This window comes from Aspergillus foveolatus (assembly GCF_047715535.1).
Source record: "Aspergillus foveolatus strain CBS 279.81 unplaced genomic scaffold BDW70scaffold_4, whole genome shotgun sequence".
Classification (NCBI taxonomy): Eukaryota; Fungi; Ascomycota; class Eurotiomycetes; order Eurotiales; family Aspergillaceae; genus Aspergillus; species Aspergillus foveolatus.
This window is the reverse complement of record NW_027396068.1, coordinates 684,388-705,725: the sequence shown is the minus strand read 5'-3', so window position 1 is coordinate 705,725 and position 21,338 is coordinate 684,388. Positions and strand designations below refer to the sequence as shown.

The following is a 21,338-nucleotide window of genomic DNA, read 5'->3' as shown; positions in this document are numbered from 1 at the left end:
CATGAAATCAGTATATGTAGGTGAGAATAAAGACTAGCAAAAAATAAACATACAATCAATGGGATTCGTATGTGGTCACCCAGCAAACTACTAACCAGTCGGTGTTGGGAAGTTTAGCTGAGCGGACGGGAAGTCCTGTTCTCTAACCCCTATGGTTGTATGTACCAAAATTATTCAAATTAAACTCATATTTCTATTATATGTTATGCAATCCGCGCAAGCTAGTGTTGAGCTGACTCTCACATTCCTTAATAGTCAATTATAGTTCTCCTTTTCAATTCATTGAACTGCCTGTCCATTGTCTATTAACAAAGCAAGATGCCCGTCCCATGCGCCCTGCCTTGGTTCCTTTCCAATGCGTGTAACGGTGAAAAAGCAACCAAGCAATACACAGAACTTGCAAAACTATACCAGACACAGTATGGATAGCAGCAAAATCTCATCGACAGCCAGCCGAATTTCGTTGTTCCTATCAAAATTCCCAGAATCCGTCTCGGGTTTCTTCTTGCCCGGAACAAGGCGGTCCATGTGATATAGATATATAATGAGAGGACGACAGTAAAAGGCCCACTCGTAGACAAGATGATATGACGAGAAGAATAAACGAAGCCAAAGGGGTAATCCGGTAGACTCCATCGCGCCATCACCCAAACCACCCAGTAGTCATGCCTATTAACCATACATGCCCAGTAATAAAAGACGTCAAATCATTGTACGTGAAATAATTCTCGAGTATGTCCATCCAGATGGACATACGGCCTCAACAAGAGAAGATGACTGCAAATATATAAGCATAGCCGAAGATCAGTTGCAGAACTGTCACATTAGAATACGTCCTCCGCCGCAAAATATCGTTTGCTCTGACCTCGCGCCGTAATGTACTTCATCTGGGGCATATTCGTGTGGTGTACCACATGTGGGCGATACACAGCATCGACGGGGCCTTGCCAATCCTCCAAGCCCAAGGGAAAATACTCATACAACACATCGGCACTTTCGCTCGTGAAAGGAACTGGCAGCATCTGCTGGAAATTGGCTGTATTCAAGACTGTAGCGGACGTGCTTCTTGACTGCGCTTGGGGCATAGAGTGGGATACTTTGCGCATCTTGACTGGCCTCCCTGAATCAATGCTCAGAGACTTAGACGTGAGGTCATTAGAGAATGATGTATGAGGACGGGGATCGCCATTTGAGAGATTGAGAGAGTCGTCGTCCAAAAGAGATAAATTAATAGGGGCAGCGATAGCGCTCGTCGTCCGTCGATGTGTCTCTACCGGTCTCGAGAATTCTGGACTGGACTGCGAATAGACTGACGAGTGCGGCAGCGTCGTCGTCGTCGTCGGAGGAGGAGGAAGCGTTGAATTTGTTGCAAGAGTCCAGTTTGGGGGGGTTTGCTGGGCTACCCCGTTTGATGAAGTTTCAGGAGAGCTGCTCTTGACGACGGTTTTTGCCTTGTCGGTCAGACTGGGAGAGGTCCGAGTAAGATTACTACCAGCCGCAGTCGCCTGTGCGTTCTTCCTGGAAGCAGCAGCACTACCACTCAACGGTAGATCCTTCCTAGACTGGAAATTGCGGGGACTGCGACCCCGGACGATGACTGGGCCCGAGTGAACCTCGCAAATGGGGGTTTTCATACCAGTAGACAATGTTGCAATGACCCTGAGCCGAACCACAAAGTGCTGTTGAAGCTCCTTTCTTCGCCCGTTGTTGGCAGTCGCGACACGGAATTGAAGACGCTTCCATGCGATTGGAAAAGTGGCGTAATCGGCGTCAAGATCCTGTCCAGTTAACATGTCCAACGGGATAGCTGGAGGCTCCTTCTCGACCTTGGCGGCAGTAGTACTGCTGTTTCCTATATCCTTGCCAGCGTCATTTGCAGCGGGGGTCTTCCAAGGCACAGAAATAATCTTGACCGAATTACCCTCGACAGACTCAGTAGCTGACACTGTCAGTTCGTGCGCGACGATAGGTATCCGGTCACCGGTGTCGGTGATGATATAGCGCAGGGCCCGAGGAAGGGTCACAGAACCAGTAATCTGGAAAAGATTTCGTCGGTAGCAGGTCAGTTCTGCTCCTTGCTGAGGCGGAGCATTTTCTGTCGGAGACGTGGTCCACGGTGACTCGGCAAGAAAAAACATGCCGTGCAGCTGAGCTGAGATTGATATTGAGGCGCGTCGAAAAGAATAATCAAGCAGAGTCCACGGATATACTGGCATCGAGAAGCTCAATAGCTTGTTATTATGATCAATGGACGAGTCGGCAGGCGGCTCAGCTGGAAGCGGGGGGTCAAAGGAAGTGACCATCTCTGGGAACGAGTCCTCGTAGCCGGAAGAGAATCGCTTCAGTGTCTGTGGAGAGAGATGGGCAAAGGTCAAATCGTCTCCGCTAGAAGAGAAGACCCGTTAGAGAGCAAGCTTTGCCAAAGAACAAGAGGATCACGCACCTAACGAATGTCTCGGAGTCAAAGTTCGATCGTTGGTCCGGAAGATCCATGCCTTGCAAAGCATTGAGATAATCTGTGCCCTGCATATTCCCTAACGACAGCGGGGAAGCCAGATAGGGCAACGCCATGGTGTCGAAGCCCTCCATGGCGAGGGTTCGGCTGTAGCGAACGGGAACAATGACGCCGGCACTATGGACAGTGCAAGCTAGAATGAAGATGAATAGGACAAAGCGATGAAGCGTCAGGTTCCGAAGAGAAAGGGTTTCTCGTGAGAGAGTGGAGGCTAGTGACGGTGAAAGCTGGCGGACCAGGTGAGAACAGCGTCAAAGGTACGAGACCATGGAGGAATGGGACGAGCAGTGGGATAGAATTTAGAACGGCGAGGAAACAGAGGGAGGAGCAGGTCGAAAACTATACAGAAACGTTGGCGGAGAAGGAAACGATGTCGTCCAAGGCTTGAGTCTTGAATGGCGTCGAGTGGATCGGCCACCCCCGAAGTCAGCAAGCAGTCAGGACTGTAGAGCACGTTAGTAGTAGTAGTGGGGATCGCAGCTAGCGGGAGGAGCTAAAGAAGAAACGAAAGGACCCCGGGCAGGAGCACGATCCGGAGAGAGGCTAGCGCTAGGACGATAAAGGCAGAGATAAGAGGGAAGAAGACGGAGCCGGCGACTGGGGTGGCTAGAGTAGTCTACCTCTAAGAGCTAGACCAGGCTCACCATCGAGAACCAGGAGAAGGGGGGTGTGGTCATTGGACTATTCTCCATTGACCTAGTGGAGAGAAAGCAAGAGACTGGACGACGTAGGCTTTCAGTCTGGAGGAGGGGGGAAAAGTCTAAGTCGCGCGCCGTTTTCTGGTTCGTCAGCTGGATCGGGCTAGTGCCTTTCCAATTCCACAGTATTCTTTCGGCCCCAGACTACTAGGTCTCAGGCTCTCGCGTTCTGAGACCGGAGACGGCTCGCTGCTTTCGTCTCGGGAGGCCAAAACAGCACTGCCCACATCTAGCTGCCGGATACAGACTGTACGGTCCGAGAGCCTTGGTATCCCAGTGATCAGTACATTGATCCCTTCGCTTGTATGGATCGAGCCTCGGTACGAGTTATGGACCTTCCGGATCAGGTAGGTCCCCGCCGCGATAGCACTAGCTAATAGTAGCTAAGTTTATGAGCAGTGCCCCACTTTAAAAGGGCTGGGGAATTGTAGTGCTCCTGCAATTCGGGCTTCTCTGGTTGCGATGCTTTAAGATGGTCCTGATGATATCTGCAGTGTATTATTATTATTTACCGTAGACGCCACCAAACTAGCAGGGGCTATGTGCGTGAAAATAATATTGCTGGTAATCCACGCTAGGATAGTGGTCGGTTAGGCGAGGCTAATCACGCTTCACGCCAGAATCGATGCAATCTTACTAATATATACCCTCTTCCCTACTCCGGGGAAACAAGCAAGGAGGGCACCCGCCCTGCATAGCACTCTAGCACTCCCAGGAATCTCAACCCATGGATCAAGAAGATGACAGACTGATGAACGCAGAACATCCTTCTGGCCTGCAGACATCTTCACGCCTCCAGCTGACTGTAGGATCGGACGCTTCGATTGGCGCAAAGTCAAAGTGATCGGCGGTGGTCTGTTCTTGGTCTGTTCTGGCAGACTGGCTGACATGCATCTCGATCCTTTGCCCTGAAAGTCCCTGAGCGCACGCCGCAAACTCTCCCGCTGGATTTGGATCTGCTCCAGCCTCTCGCGCCGCCCCCGGGCTTCTTTCCATCGTCTGGCCTCTTCAGCGACTTTCCGCGACCTGGGCCGTCATGGTGAGCTCATGTGGCTTTTTGTGAAGTACTCTGACAAAAGTCAGATCGCCACGGGGCTTTATCACATTTCGGTCGTGGTGTCGTACAGCATCGTACAGCATCGCCGCCCCGCGAGTTACGAGCAGCAGGCAGTAATCATTGGGCCGGCGTGACCGTATTCTTACCTTTGCAGTCTAACTCATGGCGTGGTTCTGGTCCGAAGTCGAACAACTGCGGCTAAATGATGAAAAGGGGGCAAAAAGGAATCTCTAGAAGAGGAAACACGGCAGAAGAGGAAAAAAAAGGCCCAATCCGCGCTTCGAGTCTTCGATGCAGGTTGAATCCCTCGTCTTCTTTCCAGAACGTTTCTAGAATTGCCGTTTCGCATGTGATTCCTGCCACGCCTAACAGCTGTATCATTATATTAACCGCCATATTACAGAGTATTATTGTCATCAGGTATTTTTGCCAGTCTATACTCGCCGTTGACATCATGTGGAACCTTTCTTGCATCTTAATTCTCGAGCGGCTTGCTGTGTACTTGTACTCGGTACTCTGTACTTTGTCCATGCATAAGACGGCCCTGTCAATCAGCCCAAGATTTTTCGACATGCCGCAGAAGGATGCTAGAAGACAATGGAAGCGTCGGATGCGCAGGTTATCTCTGCCTGAAGGTCCAGCGGCGCTCTCCGATCGTGGGAAGGCTGCACTTGATCCTGATAAGCTCGTCGACTACTTCAGCTTCAGAGGCGCCAAGCGGGGTCAGGCCCTGGCCAAGGAATCGCAGCATTCCAGCATTCCCATCTTCATCGTCAGCCAACGAGTGCTGCGAGATTTAATCTCTGCCGCCGTAAGAAGCCGAAAATGGCTGAAATGGATATTAATTGTCGGTGGCGATGCATGGCCGGCCACGGCCGGCCGGCCCACCCTTCACTCACTCTACCGTCCTTTCCACAATTTAATTGCTCTGCAAACGGTCGACCAGCTCAAAGCATCAGTCAATGACGGACTGATCGTGACTCTCGACCAGACGGACTGTAGACGAATCAAGATTTCAGCGCACCAGCCCAGAGGAACCCGAGGGAAAACTCATCCGTCTCACAGCTGATGGAAGCACGTCAGGAGACGATCCGATAGGGCGCCTGTTCCTGGTCCCTCACAGCTCGCAATCTCTCGATGGTCACAGCAGGCTACCTGGTCGTCCAAATAATTGTCCGTCGTGTGAACACTCGCAATTACGCGGTTCATCGCTGCGTAGTGTTCGACGGTTTGGCTAAGAGTGGTGACTGCAGTCTGAGGCGGCGCCACGATGCGCACGTAGCGTCGTTCAACAGGCGGTGATACGACTGAGCAGTGAAGGATGCCAGGTCGGTGACTCGTTCCCGCACTCGATCAGTGCTGATCATCCGAGACCTGATCCTGATCGTCCTCGTTCCGAGACATCAGCCGGGTCTCGTCCTTTGGCGAGTCATGATTCTTATGCCTTGAAGGTGATTCATTGCATGGTGCTCATATCAACAAGTCCTTCAATATTTATTGGTAGATAGCATTATAAATTTTAGGCACAAGATAGAAGAGTAGTCTCTTGTCCCAGCTAAGCTTGAATCAACCTAGAAATACGAATAGATAAATAATCATATACTTTGACAACATCCATACTTGGCTATCTTTATATGTGCAACAAGGCTTCTTGCTAGATACATTGTATATAACAAAATAACCAAAATCGGGTATAGAAGAAAATCGTCGCTCATCTAGCATTCCCTCAATCAAGACCCAGGCACCATTGTCCACGTCGCCGCGTCACAATTGACTTCTTCATAGCTATGCAGAGTACTGAATCCTATCTCTGTAAGCCAGTCAAAGTTGCTGTCGACATCCACCTGCAGTAGGTTAGCATGCACAGATAAATTGAAAATGGAGCTTACACAATCTATAACAACTGCATCGGCGCCCTGTCTCCGTATCTGCTTGATTCCTAATAGGATCAACCCCTGCAAAAGTGTTGCGTATTCTCCGACCGAAGGCCATATTACGGGGGACGAAATTCCCCCTGTGGGCACATGCATGGCCTTCATAGCGGGCATGTGCTCCGCCAGTGTCGCCTGCATGTTATAGATAACCACACTGCCGAGAATAGCCCCGTCGTGTGGTCTTCTTGCCCTGATAATGCCGCAATGCGGCGCTCCGCCCAGGGCAATTTTGTATATGTCTATGACTCCTTGTCTGGAGTTGGTCTTAACATGGTCAATGATCGAGTCAGCGTAGTCCCATCCGTGGACAAGATCGTAAACCGCGTCTGCGCTCTGAAGGCTGTTGACTAGGCCTTCAGGCGGAGACCAAGTTTGCAAGTTGCGGAGAGCGACATTGCAGACAGGGCGGGAGAGGGCGGTGTTCCAGCCCAGATTTGCGAACCACTGCCGCCGTTTCTTTCTCTCGACAGGGTTAGCGGCCGGAATGCCTAGGTAAATCCCTGGAAGACGGGACCCGAGTTGAAACCGCTTCATCCCTTTTCGCTGCAGGAGCGTTCGGATAGCGCGGTTGTGGAGGGAATTCCCAATTGAAAGCCTGCGCCGCGATGGGTCGACAATCAATGATCCGATGACCCCCGTGCCTGTGGCCCGGAAGAAGTAGGTTGAACAGAAGCCGTAGAGGGCCCGAGTGGTGCTGTTTCGGACAACAAAGTGAGCCTCGTCAATGTCGTCTCTCCGCAGAAGAAAGCTACTGGGCGTCACGCCAGAGAGTTCCGGACCCATCGTCTTCAGAAGCGCGTCCAATGCATCGGAATCTCTCTCCTCATTCCAGTTTTCCACAAGCCAATGTTGCCTTGCCTGGTGGAGCTTCTGACTGCGATTGAAAGAACCCGGCAATGACCCCGTGGGCGTCAGCTCTCCATAAAGAACCTTGACCAAGGTTTCCAGGGCCGTGTCCGTGAAATCATATGTGCAAAGGTAAGTCCCGATGCTTGCATCCATGGCGAAATCATAAGGTGAACTAACGGCAACAACAACTAATGGCTTATCGAGTGGTTCGCCTGATGGAGTCAACTGCGACTTACAAATCATAGACAAATGTTTTGTAAAACCTTGCTGGTAAATGTTCCTGACAGCATCCGCGGTGATGACAATCACGGCACTGGCACGGTCAATTAGACTCTCGTGGATCGGACGGACGCCATTCGAGGTGTAGGACGTATGCAGAACACGGCCGTTTCGGTGACGCGAAAGCGATCTCCCCAATTCCTTAAAGACGCTTTCACCACTGAGTACGGAAGCCGTCCTATCCCAGGCTACCGCATCCGCCGACAACTCCAGATGCTCAGTCACCGAGCGGGATACGGCGGAGGCAGGCAAAGGCTTTACTAGCGGTGTCAAAAGAAGCAGCTCCTCGTTGGAAGACAAGACATTAGACAGCGGTAACAGGTTTCTGTTGTCACGCACGACTGAGATGGAATTGCTGTAAGCTCTTGTTGAGAGACTCGTATGCGATGGCTGCATTTGAGTGAGCGAAGGCAGCCCCCCAGGGTTAAGAGCCTGTTCCCAGGAAGTGCATCTCCCCTTCATGGCCAACACTCTCCGTAGCGATTCCTCTATTCGTGCCCGGTTGATGATGCCGTTCTCCACACCAAGCTTCATTCCGTTGATGGCTTCTTGCTGCACCTGAAAAGACCTGCACAATAGTATTATATCGCAGCCGGCATTCTTGGCCATCACTGTCCCGCCGCCTACGCCAATGTTATGGGTAAGCGCCTCCATCTCCAGACATTCCGAAACCACGACTCCGTTAAATTTCATATCCTTTCGTAAGAGGTCGTCAACGACCTGCTCGCTCAGACAAGCATGCATGACATTGACTCCGGCGGAGGACATGGAAACGCCTCCCACCATCATCGCGTCAAGACCATTCATGATAGCGTTCCGAAATGGAACCAATGCTGTCAAACTGAGCTGTTCCAGAGACTCCGTGATGATGGGCACGTCGGTCTGAGACCCTAAAAACTCCAGGTTCCCATATGAAGGAAAATGCTTGCCGCAAGTTGACAGGCCGGCCTGCTGGTAACCTTTCATAAACTCTACCCCGTACTGGGACACCTCTTGCGGGTCATCACCACAGGTGCGGACGCCCATCAATTGATTCCGTACATTCGTCAAGACGTCCAGCACAGGCCCTAAGATCCAATTGAACCCGACAGCTTTGAGCTCTTGAGCCGTAGCAAAAGCAATGTCATGGGCCAAGTCTTTTGACCCCGTAGCCGCAATGCCCATTGCGCTTGGAAACTGTCGAATATAGATCTCGTCATATAAGCTGTTCACTCCACCATTCTCCTGGTCCAGAGCTATAAGTAACGGCACAGGATGGCCGGCATCGCGAGCAATTGTTTGCAGGTCCAGAATTAGCCGGGTTGCGTCCTCTGCAGCTATTCAGGTTAGTTTAAAGTGGTGAATACATGACAGGGGGTGATACATTTCAAGTTCTTAGCGGTTAGCAAGACTGAACCTATGTGATACTTCTGGATGAGAGAACGAATCTGAGGGCTGACCGTCGTTCCATCGAAGCCCATCATGAAAAGCTGCCCCATCTGCCTGTCGACAAGATATGAAAACCACGTTAGCGGTAGAAGAATACAGATCAGATGCACGAGTCAAAGATACAACAACGTCACAGATTCTATAATAAAAAATGCCAAGACTGCAGTCGTACCTGTCAAGATCATCCCAGCCAGGGGGCAGCACATCCTCTTTCGGGGCCATAACAGCCCTTGGCTCCCGTGAGGAATGCCAGGCCAGAGCCTGTTTCTCAGAGACGACCCACCCTCTTCGACCGGGTCAAGAATCCGTGCCGGAGGAATGGCAGATCGGGATAAAACTGAACGTCAGAGAGGTAAGCTTGAAGCTGACAACAGCCGGAGCTGACGGTTGGCTTAAGCTCCCTGTTGGCGACGAAACTAGCTCGGTAATAATAACTCGCCTGAAATGCTAGCCGGGGCGGAGGCCACAAATGGGTCGAATGACACTGCATTAAGATCGGCGGGGGTTGCGAGAAGCTGGCTTTAGGCGTCTACTCCGTAGTCCAGACCCGCGGAGAGTTTGCTCGGACAGGAGCCCGGTCGACCATAGAAAGCCGGCGAGAATCACTAGGAACCGGGGTGGGTAGGAAGCCAGCTAAAACAGGTACTCATTCGAGACGCTAGTCTCCGAAACCAGTGGTTGCCAGTTAGACAAGAGGTATGACGTTCATTTGTGGTCTCGAATCCAGTAACCATGTTTGACGGAGCTGAGAACGTGTGGGGTGAGGGGAGCAGGCCCGTTTCGGTTCCACCACGTGATTAAGTAGTATTTGCACTTGGATCAGGCCCGGTTAGTGCACAGTTTCTACTTTCGCTTGAAGCCATAGACCGGGCATCCGTGCTCTCTTAGGCCGCGGTTAGATCCAGAGTAAAGGCGGGAGGAGTCGCTTAGGAAAAGTCAGATTCTGGTTACTGTCTGATATTTCAAAGTCTTTCTTGACAATGCGCCTATAGGCCTGCTTTTGCATCCCATATGTTGATGTCGACCAAAAAAGAACTGACGGGAGGGTAAACTACACCAAACCGCAGCAAACCATCTTGATCCTGCTTTGCCGGGTGTGAAGGAAGCTGACTCTAGAATAGCTGAATCCACGAAGATTAAGGTACTCTCGTACAAAGAATCGACAGCCGCTGCACCCTAGTTGGCTGCATGAATACCTACTATATTAATGTGTAAGGAACCTGCGTTGATGCTGGTGAGTAGCTCGCAGCTGCTTGAAACTAGTAATACATAAGATTGTTGGTCTCGCTGATAGTCTACAAGGTATGCTGAAGTGCTTGCGATCAGGGTATGCAGGTGGTTGTTCAGCCGCATGGTTTTCTACCATGTTGGCTTGAGAACGGAACAGGTCAGCAGCGGGTAGTGGTGTAATCTACGCTTCCCTTCCCTGTACCTATCTACTAGATTAAATTCGAGTTCGACATAAGGCGAGCGTGCATGTCTTAATAGATTGTCGAAGGGTCCTGCTGTTTATACCCGCAGTCCGATTGACAACGTGTCAGAGTTGGACAGCGGACAGTCATTGCTCCTTCTTTGAGAAGAGAGTGAATCGACGCCATTTCGTATTTGCCGTTCCTGCCTGCAAAAGCAAATTTCAATTTGCTCGCACCGCAGACCACATCCTGACGCCAGATGATAACAACCGACCTCACGAAGTCGCATCATCTTTCTCAAGTTTAGAATGCTCTGCATTTATTCAATGAGAGCTAGACAATTCTTCTTGCCACATATTGCTGGTTACTCGTGCTTGGACAACTATCTTTTCTCGTATTGTCCGCAGATTCATTCTTCGCACCCTCTGATTTACTCTTCAACAACTTACTACCCTTTTTCACAACCACCAGGGTTGCAAAAATGACCCAAAAAACAAAACTCTGCCCAAAATGCAGGACAGCGAAGCCGCTCGATGACTTCCGCTCCCGATACAAGAGAGAGGTTGTTTGTGTCAACACTGCCGGGACATCAAGAACCAAGTAAGTACTGCTATACTGCAGTCTTCACGTTGTTTCTAAAGAATCCAGACCAAGAGAGCTGCAAATGGGTCGAATGCAGCTGCAGAATTGACTCCCGGAAAGGTCCACCAACGCCAATTGCAGCCAGGGAGGGATAATGAAGATGCAATCTCCCGTATACAACCAACAGTGGCCCAAGAGCAGGCAACAATAGAAGCTTCATCTGCTTCCATTTCAGATACAGCCTTTTCGCCGTTAACAACCCATCCAGAATCGAGGCCTGGCCTCTCTGCCACAAGCCCAGTAAAAGTCAACCTCACTGCAGGAAGTTGTTCACCAGTCGATCGAGAATTGCAGCTGAAAATCCCAACGGCCAGCTCGCCCGCTAATCTGAGAGCGTCCAGGTACCAGGTACCGGTTCCGGGCCCTTATGAAACTCTTGTATTTCCATTGACCCCAGCGAATACTTATTCGCAGTCAGAGTCTCCAGCTATGAGCTAGTCCAATCATCTGAAGGAGCACAGTCTCCAGTCGCTTCCTTCGGGCACTTCTTAAAATGATGTTTTTCCATCGAGCCCTGCAAACCCTTATGCGCCGATACCAATGCGTGCGTTCAATCCTCTTGTGGCCCCTACCGATTCGGGGCTTCTTGACGGACCGGCACTTTCAGCAGCTGATACTGAGAGTTTTCGTGATTTTCACGAGCATCACCAATCCCAGGCCATGCAAATATGTCTACAATGCCAAAAGCCGGGATTCAATATGTGGCTGAACTCTCTGGGCATATGCGCACATTGCCAGGAACCCAATGACATTTCTGATGATACCGCCCGCGATGCTGAAGAACCCGCCAAAGATCTCGAGCCTGATGATGTCCCAACTCACAGCACTATTGGCTTGCATGACCCTGATGTGGCTCTGCCAAGCACTGAAGATGATATGGTTTCAGACACTGATGATGTTTCGCGCCACAAAACACAAGCATCCGGTTGAACTGACGTTGTTCTGCCGAGCAGTGAGCATTGTATCTATTGAGATTGTGATGAAATTAGAGAGGAATCCTTTGCGGCTCCTTGAAATGTACGTTTCCTAAGATACTCCTATATATGGCTACTAGCACCAGAGCGCAAGCTGATTTGCGCCAGAGCTTCCGTGAGACATCGAGCTGGCCGAAGCCAGTCCGTGAACGATGGGTCATGGATTGATCCGCGTTAGCTGCCTGTTAGCTTGTCCGGACGCCAATGAGTTTGACAGCCTGATATTTGTCTTCAGTCCAGACACCATTTGCCGAATTCACCATTTCTGTAAAGATGGTCAGCCTGGTCACCGCTTTTGACCACCGTCTTATGCTTTGGCGTTGACTGTGTCAGTCAATCTAGAATCCTACTTACAGAATCCAGAATCGATTCGTTGAGAATATGACTTCCGTCGCCCGGTTGTCATTGGCTTGGAGCTTCAGCATGACTCTTCCAGAATCACGTGTCTTCGATGAAGTTCGCAGTGGAGTTAAAGTTGGATACTAGCGCGTATTTACGACATCGATACCGTACTATAACGCACTCTGACTTCTTGCTGATCGGTCATCAGACGGGAGCGAATACCACCTCGCAGCCAGGGTTGCACTGTGCTTGAGAATGCAACGACAGCCGTCACAGCCGGTTCGGGTTTAGCGTGGGTCTCATTCAACCCTCCATAGTATCATTCTCTCTAACCTACAGTGGCTTCTGGCTTGAGGTACCATCCCACCTGCGACTGCAACATGAAGCTATTCACTCGTTATCGTGGATTTTCATTCTCTAACTTGAGTGACGATCCCCTTCAGCCAAGATCCATCTAAGGCCCAGTTGACGTGTAATGCCATACCGAATAGGCAGATTAAAGATTACAGGGCATTTACATTCCCAATGACGCTCGCATCATTCTTGCTAAAGCGCATTGATATGGGTAGTCATGCAGTTGGACTAGACAAGATCCAGTAATGATCTTTCAGAGGCACCGAAAAAGCACTCCGCGGTATCGTCATCATCCCGTCCTGCTATCTTGAAAGGACCGAGCTTCATGAGCTTCCAAAGCAGGCAGCCAGTAGTAGCTCAAAGTAGTGTCACGCTCCACCGGAAAGGCTGACCCAGGATGGCGAGTGCAACGGAGCCATGGGTTGACAAAGCTGTTGGCCACCACGTCGATGGGCCTGTTGACCATCCTTATACTGGCTCAAGCTCCGGCGTCTATCTCTCTTTTCTCTGTACAACATCGTCTGCCATACTGCTGCTCACTTGTTTGCTCTATTTTAGAGTCGACTGTCGTCACGGCTCATTCGTGATATCGGCTTTTCCACCTTTACGTCACCAAAGCCTGTCATCATGTATGTTGCGAGCCGCATTCGATCCTTGTGGCCGTGCTGATGTGAATGCTTCAGGAGAGTGATCATTCGGGATACATCTTTGCAGGCCTCGGAGTATATCGCTGATTATATTATCAGTATGTACACTCTACGACATATTCAGCAATGAGGCTATACTAATGTCTTCTTTACTGAACTCAAGGTCGTATCAAGGCATACAAACCTAGCGAGAGCAATCCCTTCGTTCTTGGCCTACCAACTGGAAGCAGCCCAGAGATCATCTACAAGACCCTTGTTCGGCGTCACAAAGCTGGAGATATCTCATTCAGACATGTCGTGACCTTTAACATGGTAACCTACGGTTCCTCAGATTTAGATAGTTCGATGACTAACGGCATAGGACGAATACGTCGGTCTTCCGCGCGATCACCCCGAATCGTACCATAGCTTCATGTACAAGCATTTCTTCTCCCATGTGGATATTCCTCCGCAGAACATCAACATTCTTGATGGGAATGCTACGGACCTGGCCGCTGAGTGTGCCTCCTTCGAGGCGCGAATCGCTCGCTATGGTGGCATTGAGCTCTTCTTGGGTGGAGTGGGTTCTGATGGACATATTGCGTTCAATGAGCCTGGCTCATCCTTGAACAGCCGTACCCGGGTGAAAACTTTGGCTTACGACACGATTCTGGCGAACTCCCGTTTCTTCAATAATGACATGGCTCATGTGCCCCGTATGGCCTTGACAGTGGGAATTCGAACCATCATGGAAGCCCGCGAGGTTGTGATCGTGGCAACCGGCGCCCATAAGGCATTAGCGGTCAAGGAGGGCCTAGAGGGTGGTGTGAACCATATGTGGACCATCTCGTCGCTTCAACTGCACCAGCACCCTCTGATCGTCTGCGATCGTGACGCAACGCTCGAGCTCAAGGTCAAAACTGTTCGCTATTTTGAGTCTATCGAGCAAGCTGGGACGGATGCGCGCACTCAGGGCCCCCCTCTCGTCTACAGGCCTCGAACCTACGTCCCTGCTCCGATGACAGTGAATAAACTCAACGGGGAGCTTACTCCAATTGTCACGCCGGAGAAAACATCGAAAGACTTGAGAATTAACACTGACCTCACGCGGTCATTCGAGGATGATGAGCTCACACCAGACAGTATGTCGTCACGTATGGTCGACTCGGCCGTCGGTGGACTCGATGCCACTCTAAAGGGCGACCTGATGTTCGATTGCATGGGTGCGAGGATGGAAGCTCAGTAGTTCGATTCGCAAGGGTGAATATGAGGTGTAATCAACCACGCGATGGCAGCGCTGGAACAACTTCAAACGCTGGATTGGGTTTTATGATTAAGAAATGTCCTTTGCAAATTTGATTAGATCATACTAGATTGACTGCTGCATGGTGTTTTGGCTACTGGGATAATGGCTTATGCATATAGACCGATAAGTAGAATGAGATACGTATTCTTATGTTCTATTATTCTATGTGATTCGTCCAAGATGTAGGTATAGCTAGGAATTATTGAGTTTATTCTTAAACACAAGCGCAGATAAAGATCTAGAACCTCGATATAAGAAATAAACTTCGCCTTGAGATTTGATCCCGAGCAATATTGCTAAGGTGAGATGGGCACTTGTCGATCGGGTTGCTGCGAGTGACCATTAACCTGGAGATAGCACCTCATTACGGCTGTTTCTTGGGAGCAAATAAGTTTGCCGTGCGAGGGTGACGAAGAATAAGTGCACGACAGAGTAGAAAAGTATGACCCTTTGCTGTTAGGTGTTCTACAAGTATCTAGAGACAGAAATGCTATATAATCAACCATGATTTCATCGGATGGAACGAAGTAATACAGCAAAGAAACCCCCACCTACAGTATTCATTATCATTTAGCGTTTGCACCTTCCTGTAATCACCAAGTTGAATTTAGTACATGACACTCCAAGCGAATTATGCATCTCTGCAGCCGCGTACTGAGGAAGAAGTCAGGCCTCTCGCACTGCTCCAGCCGATACAGTCCCTGTCGAAGTCAATGATCTGCAGCTCCAGATCGTACCGCTGCCATGCCGCACTAGTCTGTGCTCAACTCACGGTATTTACGTGGGTGAGGTGGGCGGCGGGGCTAGGCGAGCATCCGCCAAGGACAACAATGGATGGGCGGAATCGGGCCGGGTTGGGCCCGTAACTGCCGCCGGAGAAGTAGGCGTAGAGGGCGAACCTACAGTTGTAGCGATGGTAGCGGTGGGGCGGGGGCAGTTCTTTGAGATTCAACAGTTGCAGTGACATCGATGGAGAGTCGGAGCGAGTACGTAATTCCTAACTGTTCCATCCTCCTGATTATTCCACCCTTAACTTTTATATCTAAACGTTTTTTTTTAAACCGGAGGAACATCACTACCGGCTAGAAATAATAATTTCTTTCGGCCACTTACTTTAGCCACTAGATATTTATTACCTTTAGGTTAAGCCCGAGTGATTGTTTTCCCTCTGCCAGAGCTTAGCTAAGGTTGAACTAACCCCGCTAGTGCGGACGCGGTTTAACCTGGCACAAGCATGAATGCAACCATAACACCATAATTATTAAATTACTATAGGAGACCTTTTTGCCTAAAATGCTAGACTATATTCAGTTAAGAAAAAGTAACAAAATACTATAGAAGCTATCCTTTCAAGAGATTATACCTGTAAACTCAAGCCTGCCAAGACAAGCCCCTTATAGTATACATGTTATGAGCTTGAGTTTATACCAGACTTTAGACATAGTACTCGTTAAGACACTTGATAGTTACAAAACAGCATGTCTGGGTTGTTGTGGATAGCTCATATATCCAGGCACAAAAATGAGGATGCTCGCTTGGGATTACATTAACAGTTGCCGTCGACCCAGTGCGGAGCGTCAGTTAGCAATTCTGCCTGTAATCTTTGGTCATTTCGGATGCGTTGGCCTGCAGCGGCGGAAAACTCGCGGCTGTAGTTGTAGGAAGCATGGTAAGGTAATGGCCAGGCGTAAATGCATGCAATAATGCAACAAGGGCACGCTACTTGACGGTGTGCTTTGCTAGGGCAGGTCTCTGTGCATAGTATGGGTATCCTGGAGCGTTTCTATCTTCCGGTTTTCGGAAGGTGCGAGAACCTTACGGCCCATTATCGAAAGGGCGGAAGCAATCTCCATGCTGGGGAGTAAGCAAACCAGATTGCAAGCCCTCAAAAGGTGGGTGACTTGAAATAAGCGTGATCAAGAGTCCTGAAAGGTCAGAATATCGGCTTGGAATCCTTCAGAATAAGAGTGGAAGATGAGAGCCAAACGCGGAGTCGGATGACAGAGCATCTCGAGAAACGTACAGCGCAGATGGTAGTTTGTGGTAGAGGTTACTTGACTTCGCCCATAGATTATGTTGATATTCCTGTGGATCATACCTCTTTCGACCTCATTTGAGAGATCGTCTCTTTGGAGAGACCGGTCAGTAAACTAACAATTATGCTAAAGGTTAATTAATCTGCTGAACTACTCCGGGATAGGACTGAGCGAGGTCGATATTCAGAAGCTTGGTAAGTTGAAGAAAGAAGGAGGGACTCTGATGTTGTATGCTTAGCCGCAGTCCATCAAAACTTAATAACACTGCACTCGTTAGGGAATGGGGCTATATAAACACTTCTGTCAAGGACACTGAGTTTTTCTTCAAACTAGCAATCATGATCCTTAGAATCTGATTTGCCCTTACCTAGCTACTGTTTTAGGATGTGAGTAACTTCACAGTCTCAATGTTTAGACACATAGGTGACTGTGAACAAACATTCAGACAGTGACAGTGATGGCTCAGCCGATCTCTTGGAAATATCATCTACCGCCTACGTAGTACTTGTATGAGTGACGGTTGTACTCGACTTGATTCCTTCCAGAAGGTGCGGTTATGACTAAGTTGACACTTTCAGGATACGGGCTCGATATCGTCCTCTTCCAACTAGAACCGCGCCAGCATCAAAGCAGGATATCGACAAATTACGGTGGACGGTTAATCAATGGCAAGGTGGCCAAGTCGGTATAATCTTTCAGGCCCAAGAACATCACTGTCAAGACAGGAGTTTGTCTAATAGTTCTGTCCAACGAGACTTTCGAGATTCGACGCCCGTAGTACCACCGCTGACTCAAATCAGAAGTTCCTAGAAGAAACAAAGGGCAGGAAGACCAAAAGCGAGAGACGGGATAGACAAAGCTGCTCTAATACTCCATCCCGAACCAGCTTCAGAAGGAACTGCTTGCGGTACTAGGGAGAGCAGCCACGTACAAAGTAGCAGTGAGACGAGCCTGCCTATCTAGGCACTAGGTTCTCGTACCCTTGTAAGCGATGAGTGACTGGCTAACGAAAAGTTATTGTGTTTTCTTTTCCAAGGTTGCGGGACATAGTCGTAGCTTGAGGACCTTCTAGAAACACGCTTAGGTTAACAGTACGGGTCAAAGCTAGATTTGTGACCGGAGTTGAACACTACAAATTTGTGCTCAATGAACGCTATGAATTGCATTCCTCTATTCCAAAAAGACCAACCCTTTCACCCACAACCTTAGCCATATGCAGTCTGGATGCCCGTCCGATGGTACACACAGAAGAATATAAGAAAACTCAGATCTATAGGTTGTTGTATATAAGGAAAGAGACCTCCGATCCTGTTATGCCAATGTCAACAAAGTCGTCAAATGAGTGCAACAAAGAAACAAATGAAACACGCTTTTCCGTCAAGGAAAATCCAAGGAATGACACTGGAATGACTTGCAGCCGCTGGTGAACCAAGTCAAGCACGTTCGAGATAAAAGACTGAAAGACAGCTAAATGTCATGATGTGGTCTCCGAATTCCTGCTATCCGTGACCTCCATCGACCGTGTCTCAATCTCCTTGTGGACCGAGTATTCTTGGCTTTCTTCAACCCTAGGGCCTTTTTCCACGGCTGTATTAAAAGTTGGCACAGCTGACTCACCAGCCGGAGCGGTTGTTAGATTCGCTGCGCTCGATGTTGACCCTTCTGATATCGTGTGAGGGGCAGTGTCTTCAACATGTTCCGCCGCTTCATCTGATTTGTCCTCGTCGCCAATAACGGCGGCTAGGCTGCGGAAGTTGAACAATGGTTCCGCTGATGAGCTGGTACCCTCGTGTGGTTGGGATGATAGCCCAGGCTCTTCGGACATGGACTCGACGAGAGACGAGAATGATGACGAAGCGCTGGAGACATGACGCAGGTGTGATGGCTTGGAAGGCTCCCTGGGCATCGGCGGGCCGAGGGACGACGATGAGTGAGGTTGTTGAGGCTCTAAGAAACTGCTCGGTACATCACCAGAGCTAGCAGTCTCAGTCAGATCGACGTTACTCTGGGACGGAGTGACTCGTTCCACTGCCTTGCCCTTACCCGGCGGAGTTGTTTCTTCGCCGATGATAGAAGAAGAGCTGCTTGTAACCTTGGGCAATCTGGAATCTGATGGTGACTCCAGGGCCGAGCTACTCGCATTGTTGCTATATAAGCCAGCTTTACGAGCCATTTTTTCCGCTTTCTTGGCTTCTTTTTCTCGCCTTTTGGCCTCTTTTCTCAATTCCTTCTCCTCCCTCTTACGTCGCTCTTCTTCGCTTGCCAAACTCAGCCGGATAGCTTCCATCATCATCATCTCCTCCAAGTCATCCATGCGTGACCTTCTTGAACTGTTCCGAGGGGGGGCAAGATTGCTTGTACCCTCTTCAGCCGAGTCCGTTTCTTGTCCAGATGGTGCGCGCCTGTCTGTCAAGAATGCGAACGCTTGTAGCGCTGGCGATCCGCTTCTACCCGGTGTACCCGGGGAGTCTTGTCCACCGTTATTGCGCCGCATAACACCTCTCCTCATACTAAATCCCCGAGTATCGCCTCCGGAACCATTGGAATTCATTAAATAAGCCGCGGTATGTAAAGCGGTAGCCGCCGCAGACCTTCGGGCCGCATGTGCACGAGCATTGGCCAGTTTTTGCGCCCAATCTGGCCGCACCTTGTCTGTAGTTATCACACTCGGATCTGTTGCAGATAATGATGTTGCACGCCGCCGACCAGTGGTAGGAGCAGTTGCCGAAGATAGCGACGATGTAGATGACACTGGTGTTCCTATGTTTGGCCGGCCACTTGAATCGGAAGCGTAGGCTAGTCCTCTACGGAAAGGAGGGGGTACATATGCCACCCCGAATTCCGGCTGGACACAAAATGGGCATGCTGCTGGTTCAGAGACAAGCTGAATGTCTTGAACGTCCTGCCGTTCCGTTTCGCCTGCTGGATTTGGAGCGTTCGAGTCCGAGTCGGCGTGCTCTGGAGGATGAGGATCGGGTCGTTTAATCTGCACGAAACATTCGGAGCAGATTGGTTGATCGCAACATCTAGTACGATTGAGGTAGGGAGGGTAGTAAAGGAAGCAGATGGGACACTCGATGGCATCCTTATAGAGATATGCCTCAATGGGCTGGCCATTAACGAAAGGATCCCGAGGCAGCTGTATCTCTTGAGGGGTCGAGTCAGTCTGGGAGTTATGCCTGGAGGTTGTTAAGGAAGCCAGTGTCTTCGCGCGAGATCGAAACAGAGGCGAGCTCGAGGTGCCGGATGCGATCGGCGATGAGGGAGAAGGTAGCGAATGGGCGGGTTGGGATGAATGAGATACATCGGAACCATTAGATGCGGAACGGGATGTTATTGGAACCATCAAGTGCTGAATAGACTGTATATTTGATGCTTCTTTCGCTTCCTCGGAAACCTTTGGCGGATTCCTATATTCCAGTTCCGGAGGGATTTCATCAGGTGGGGGAATCGGCAAGCCGCGTGCTGCCGCCATAAGCTGGTGCTCAGTCCATGAATCCGAGAAGTCATTCAGACCCCTCCAGAACGGCGCAAGTCGGCGTTCAATCTGTTAAAGGCATAGACGTCAGTATCATCGGACCTCCCCTAAGGCGCACATAGAGTTACCATCAACTGGCGGACTATAGCCTTATTGAAATCTTCCGTCCCTGTATAGACTCCTTGCGTTACCAAGTAACCGCCATCAACATGTTCCTCCCTCATGCTCCTTTCGCGCTCTTTTATCCGAGCCGCACGCTCCTTCTCCAGACGACGAGCTTCTCGCTCCTGTTTGGTTTCTCGCCGATGTTCAAGTATCGTCGCCACATCGCGATCTGAGCTCCCGCCTATTCCGAGAATAGACAGATCGGGTCTGCTGCTTCGATGCGATCTAGAACCCTCCGAGTGGTGTCGGTCACCGTACGGGGATCTTCCATGACTGCTGCCAGGACCCCATTGGTGGCTCCGACGGGACGATTGCGAGTGAGACAGTCGGGTCTCTTTCGTCTGCGAGTTTCCCATAATTCCCGATGGGATCCTATTTATTAAGATGAGGGATGATGAGCTTCACTGGGGAAGTTGGTAAGCCGAAGCGCGGCAGAGGACGGGTGAGGATGGGGTAGGCTGTGAAAGCCCGGATAAGAGAGCGGAGACGACAACCCCGGAGATAGTGGCTGGCGATCCAACGAAAGTGGTTTTACTTTTTTTCCTGTTTCCTCTTTTATTTCTCTTTCTTTGTTTCGTTTCTTTTCTTTCTTTTTGACTCAGCGCAGAGTTCAACCAGTGAAACTCAGTTTCATTCGCAGAGCAAAATTGAATGGCCTCAGTTGGAGGAGAAGGAGTAGAAATAGACCGACGACGCCGAACTCATGTGGCCATACAGGCGACTGAAGCGGGAAGTGGGAAGCAACGATGAGATCAGACTCTGGTTTGACTCTCAGCCCACCACGTAATGAGAGGAGAGGTCGAACGTCGCAAGGAGGAAGCCAGAACGATTTGGATCCAAGACCGGAATAAGTTATGAGTTCCAGGGTAGGGCTGACAGGACACAAACCTGAGAACACGATAAAATGAACGTCTGGCAGTCGATGGGGAGGAGACGAAATGGGGGGCGCGGAGAGATCTCTCCTGATGTCCAATAATAGGCTGTAAAGGCCGTAATTATGAAATACCGACAATGTAAGGTATTGATTATTACATAAGATCAGGGCCCTCCTGTGCCTATTCCGGAGAGAATGCATTGCGACGACAGACATAAGGGAGTCAGGGCATCGCCAGATCAGGCATACTAGCCCTTAACAATTACAGCCTGAACTGATTATAAGAAGGCAGGGTAAACCCGACTTATAGGGCGATGACCTTGTTGGCACTCTTATGTAGTCTGGAACGCAATTGATGTATGAAGAGCG

The 21,338-nt window shown here is 49.9% G+C and overlaps 7 protein-coding genes across 7 annotated transcripts; 2 read left to right on the top strand and 5 right to left on the bottom strand.

Moving 5' to 3' along the window:
* Nucleotides 1-210: 210 nt before the first annotated feature.
* Nucleotides 211-2,466, bottom strand: BDW70DRAFT_128718 (NDT80/PhoG-like DNA-binding family protein). Its single transcript, XM_073735476.1, has one exon. The coding sequence runs from the start codon at nt 2,301-2,303 to the stop codon at nt 825-827; it is 1,479 nt and encodes a 492-aa protein (XP_073600045.1). The 5' UTR covers nt 2,304-2,466; the 3' UTR covers nt 211-824.
* A 2,061-nt stretch (nt 2,467-4,527) lies between these two features.
* BDW70DRAFT_128713 (uncharacterized protein) lies at nt 4,528-5,841 on the top strand. The gene is made up of 2 exons (XM_073735475.1): nt 4,528-4,642; nt 4,715-5,841. Exon 2 carries the CDS (start codon nt 4,725-4,727, stop codon nt 5,337-5,339), a length of 615 nt encoding a protein of 204 aa, XP_073600044.1. The 5' UTR covers nt 4,528-4,642; nt 4,715-4,724; the 3' UTR covers nt 5,340-5,841.
* A 27-nt stretch (nt 5,842-5,868) lies between these two features.
* Nucleotides 5,869-9,525, bottom strand: BDW70DRAFT_128710 (putative beta-N-acetylglucosaminidase). The gene is made up of 4 exons (XM_073735474.1): nt 8,933-9,525; nt 8,696-8,810; nt 6,160-8,648; nt 5,869-6,114 (listed from the first exon to the last, which is right to left on the bottom strand). The coding sequence occupies exons 2-4, from the start codon at nt 8,808-8,810 to the stop codon at nt 6,001-6,003; spliced, it is 2,718 nt and encodes a 905-aa protein (XP_073600043.1). The 5' UTR covers nt 8,933-9,525; the 3' UTR covers nt 5,869-6,000.
* A 1,150-nt stretch (nt 9,526-10,675) lies between these two features.
* BDW70DRAFT_128706 (uncharacterized protein) lies at nt 10,676-11,167 on the bottom strand. Its single transcript, XM_073735473.1, has 2 exons — nt 10,821-11,167; nt 10,676-10,772 (listed from the first exon to the last, which is right to left on the bottom strand). The coding sequence occupies exons 1-2, from the start codon at nt 10,982-10,984 to the stop codon at nt 10,745-10,747; spliced, it is 192 nt and encodes a 63-aa protein (XP_073600042.1). The 5' UTR covers nt 10,985-11,167; the 3' UTR covers nt 10,676-10,744.
* Nucleotides 11,168-12,642: 1,475 nt separating this feature from the next.
* Nucleotides 12,643-14,538, top strand: BDW70DRAFT_83910 (putative glucosamine-6-phosphate deaminase). Its single transcript, XM_073744999.1, has 4 exons — nt 12,643-13,113; nt 13,168-13,229; nt 13,295-13,443; nt 13,493-14,538. Coding segments are annotated over exons 1-4 (1,077 nt in total). The 5' UTR covers nt 12,643-13,111; the 3' UTR covers nt 14,357-14,538.
* A 3,364-nt stretch (nt 14,539-17,902) lies between these two features.
* sip5 (Sip5p) lies at nt 17,903-20,578 on the bottom strand. The gene is made up of 2 exons (XM_073744997.1): nt 20,059-20,578; nt 17,903-19,999 (listed from the first exon to the last, which is right to left on the bottom strand). The coding sequence occupies exons 1-2, from the start codon at nt 20,449-20,451 to the stop codon at nt 17,927-17,929; spliced, it is 2,466 nt and encodes an 821-aa protein (XP_073600040.1). The 5' UTR covers nt 20,452-20,578; the 3' UTR covers nt 17,903-17,926.
* BDW70DRAFT_83901 (uncharacterized protein) lies at nt 20,537-21,280 on the bottom strand. Its single transcript, XM_073744998.1, has one exon. It carries the CDS (start codon nt 21,183-21,185, stop codon nt 20,706-20,708), a length of 480 nt encoding a protein of 159 aa, XP_073600039.1. The 5' UTR covers nt 21,186-21,280; the 3' UTR covers nt 20,537-20,705.
* Between the last annotated feature and the right edge of the window lie 58 nt (nt 21,281-21,338).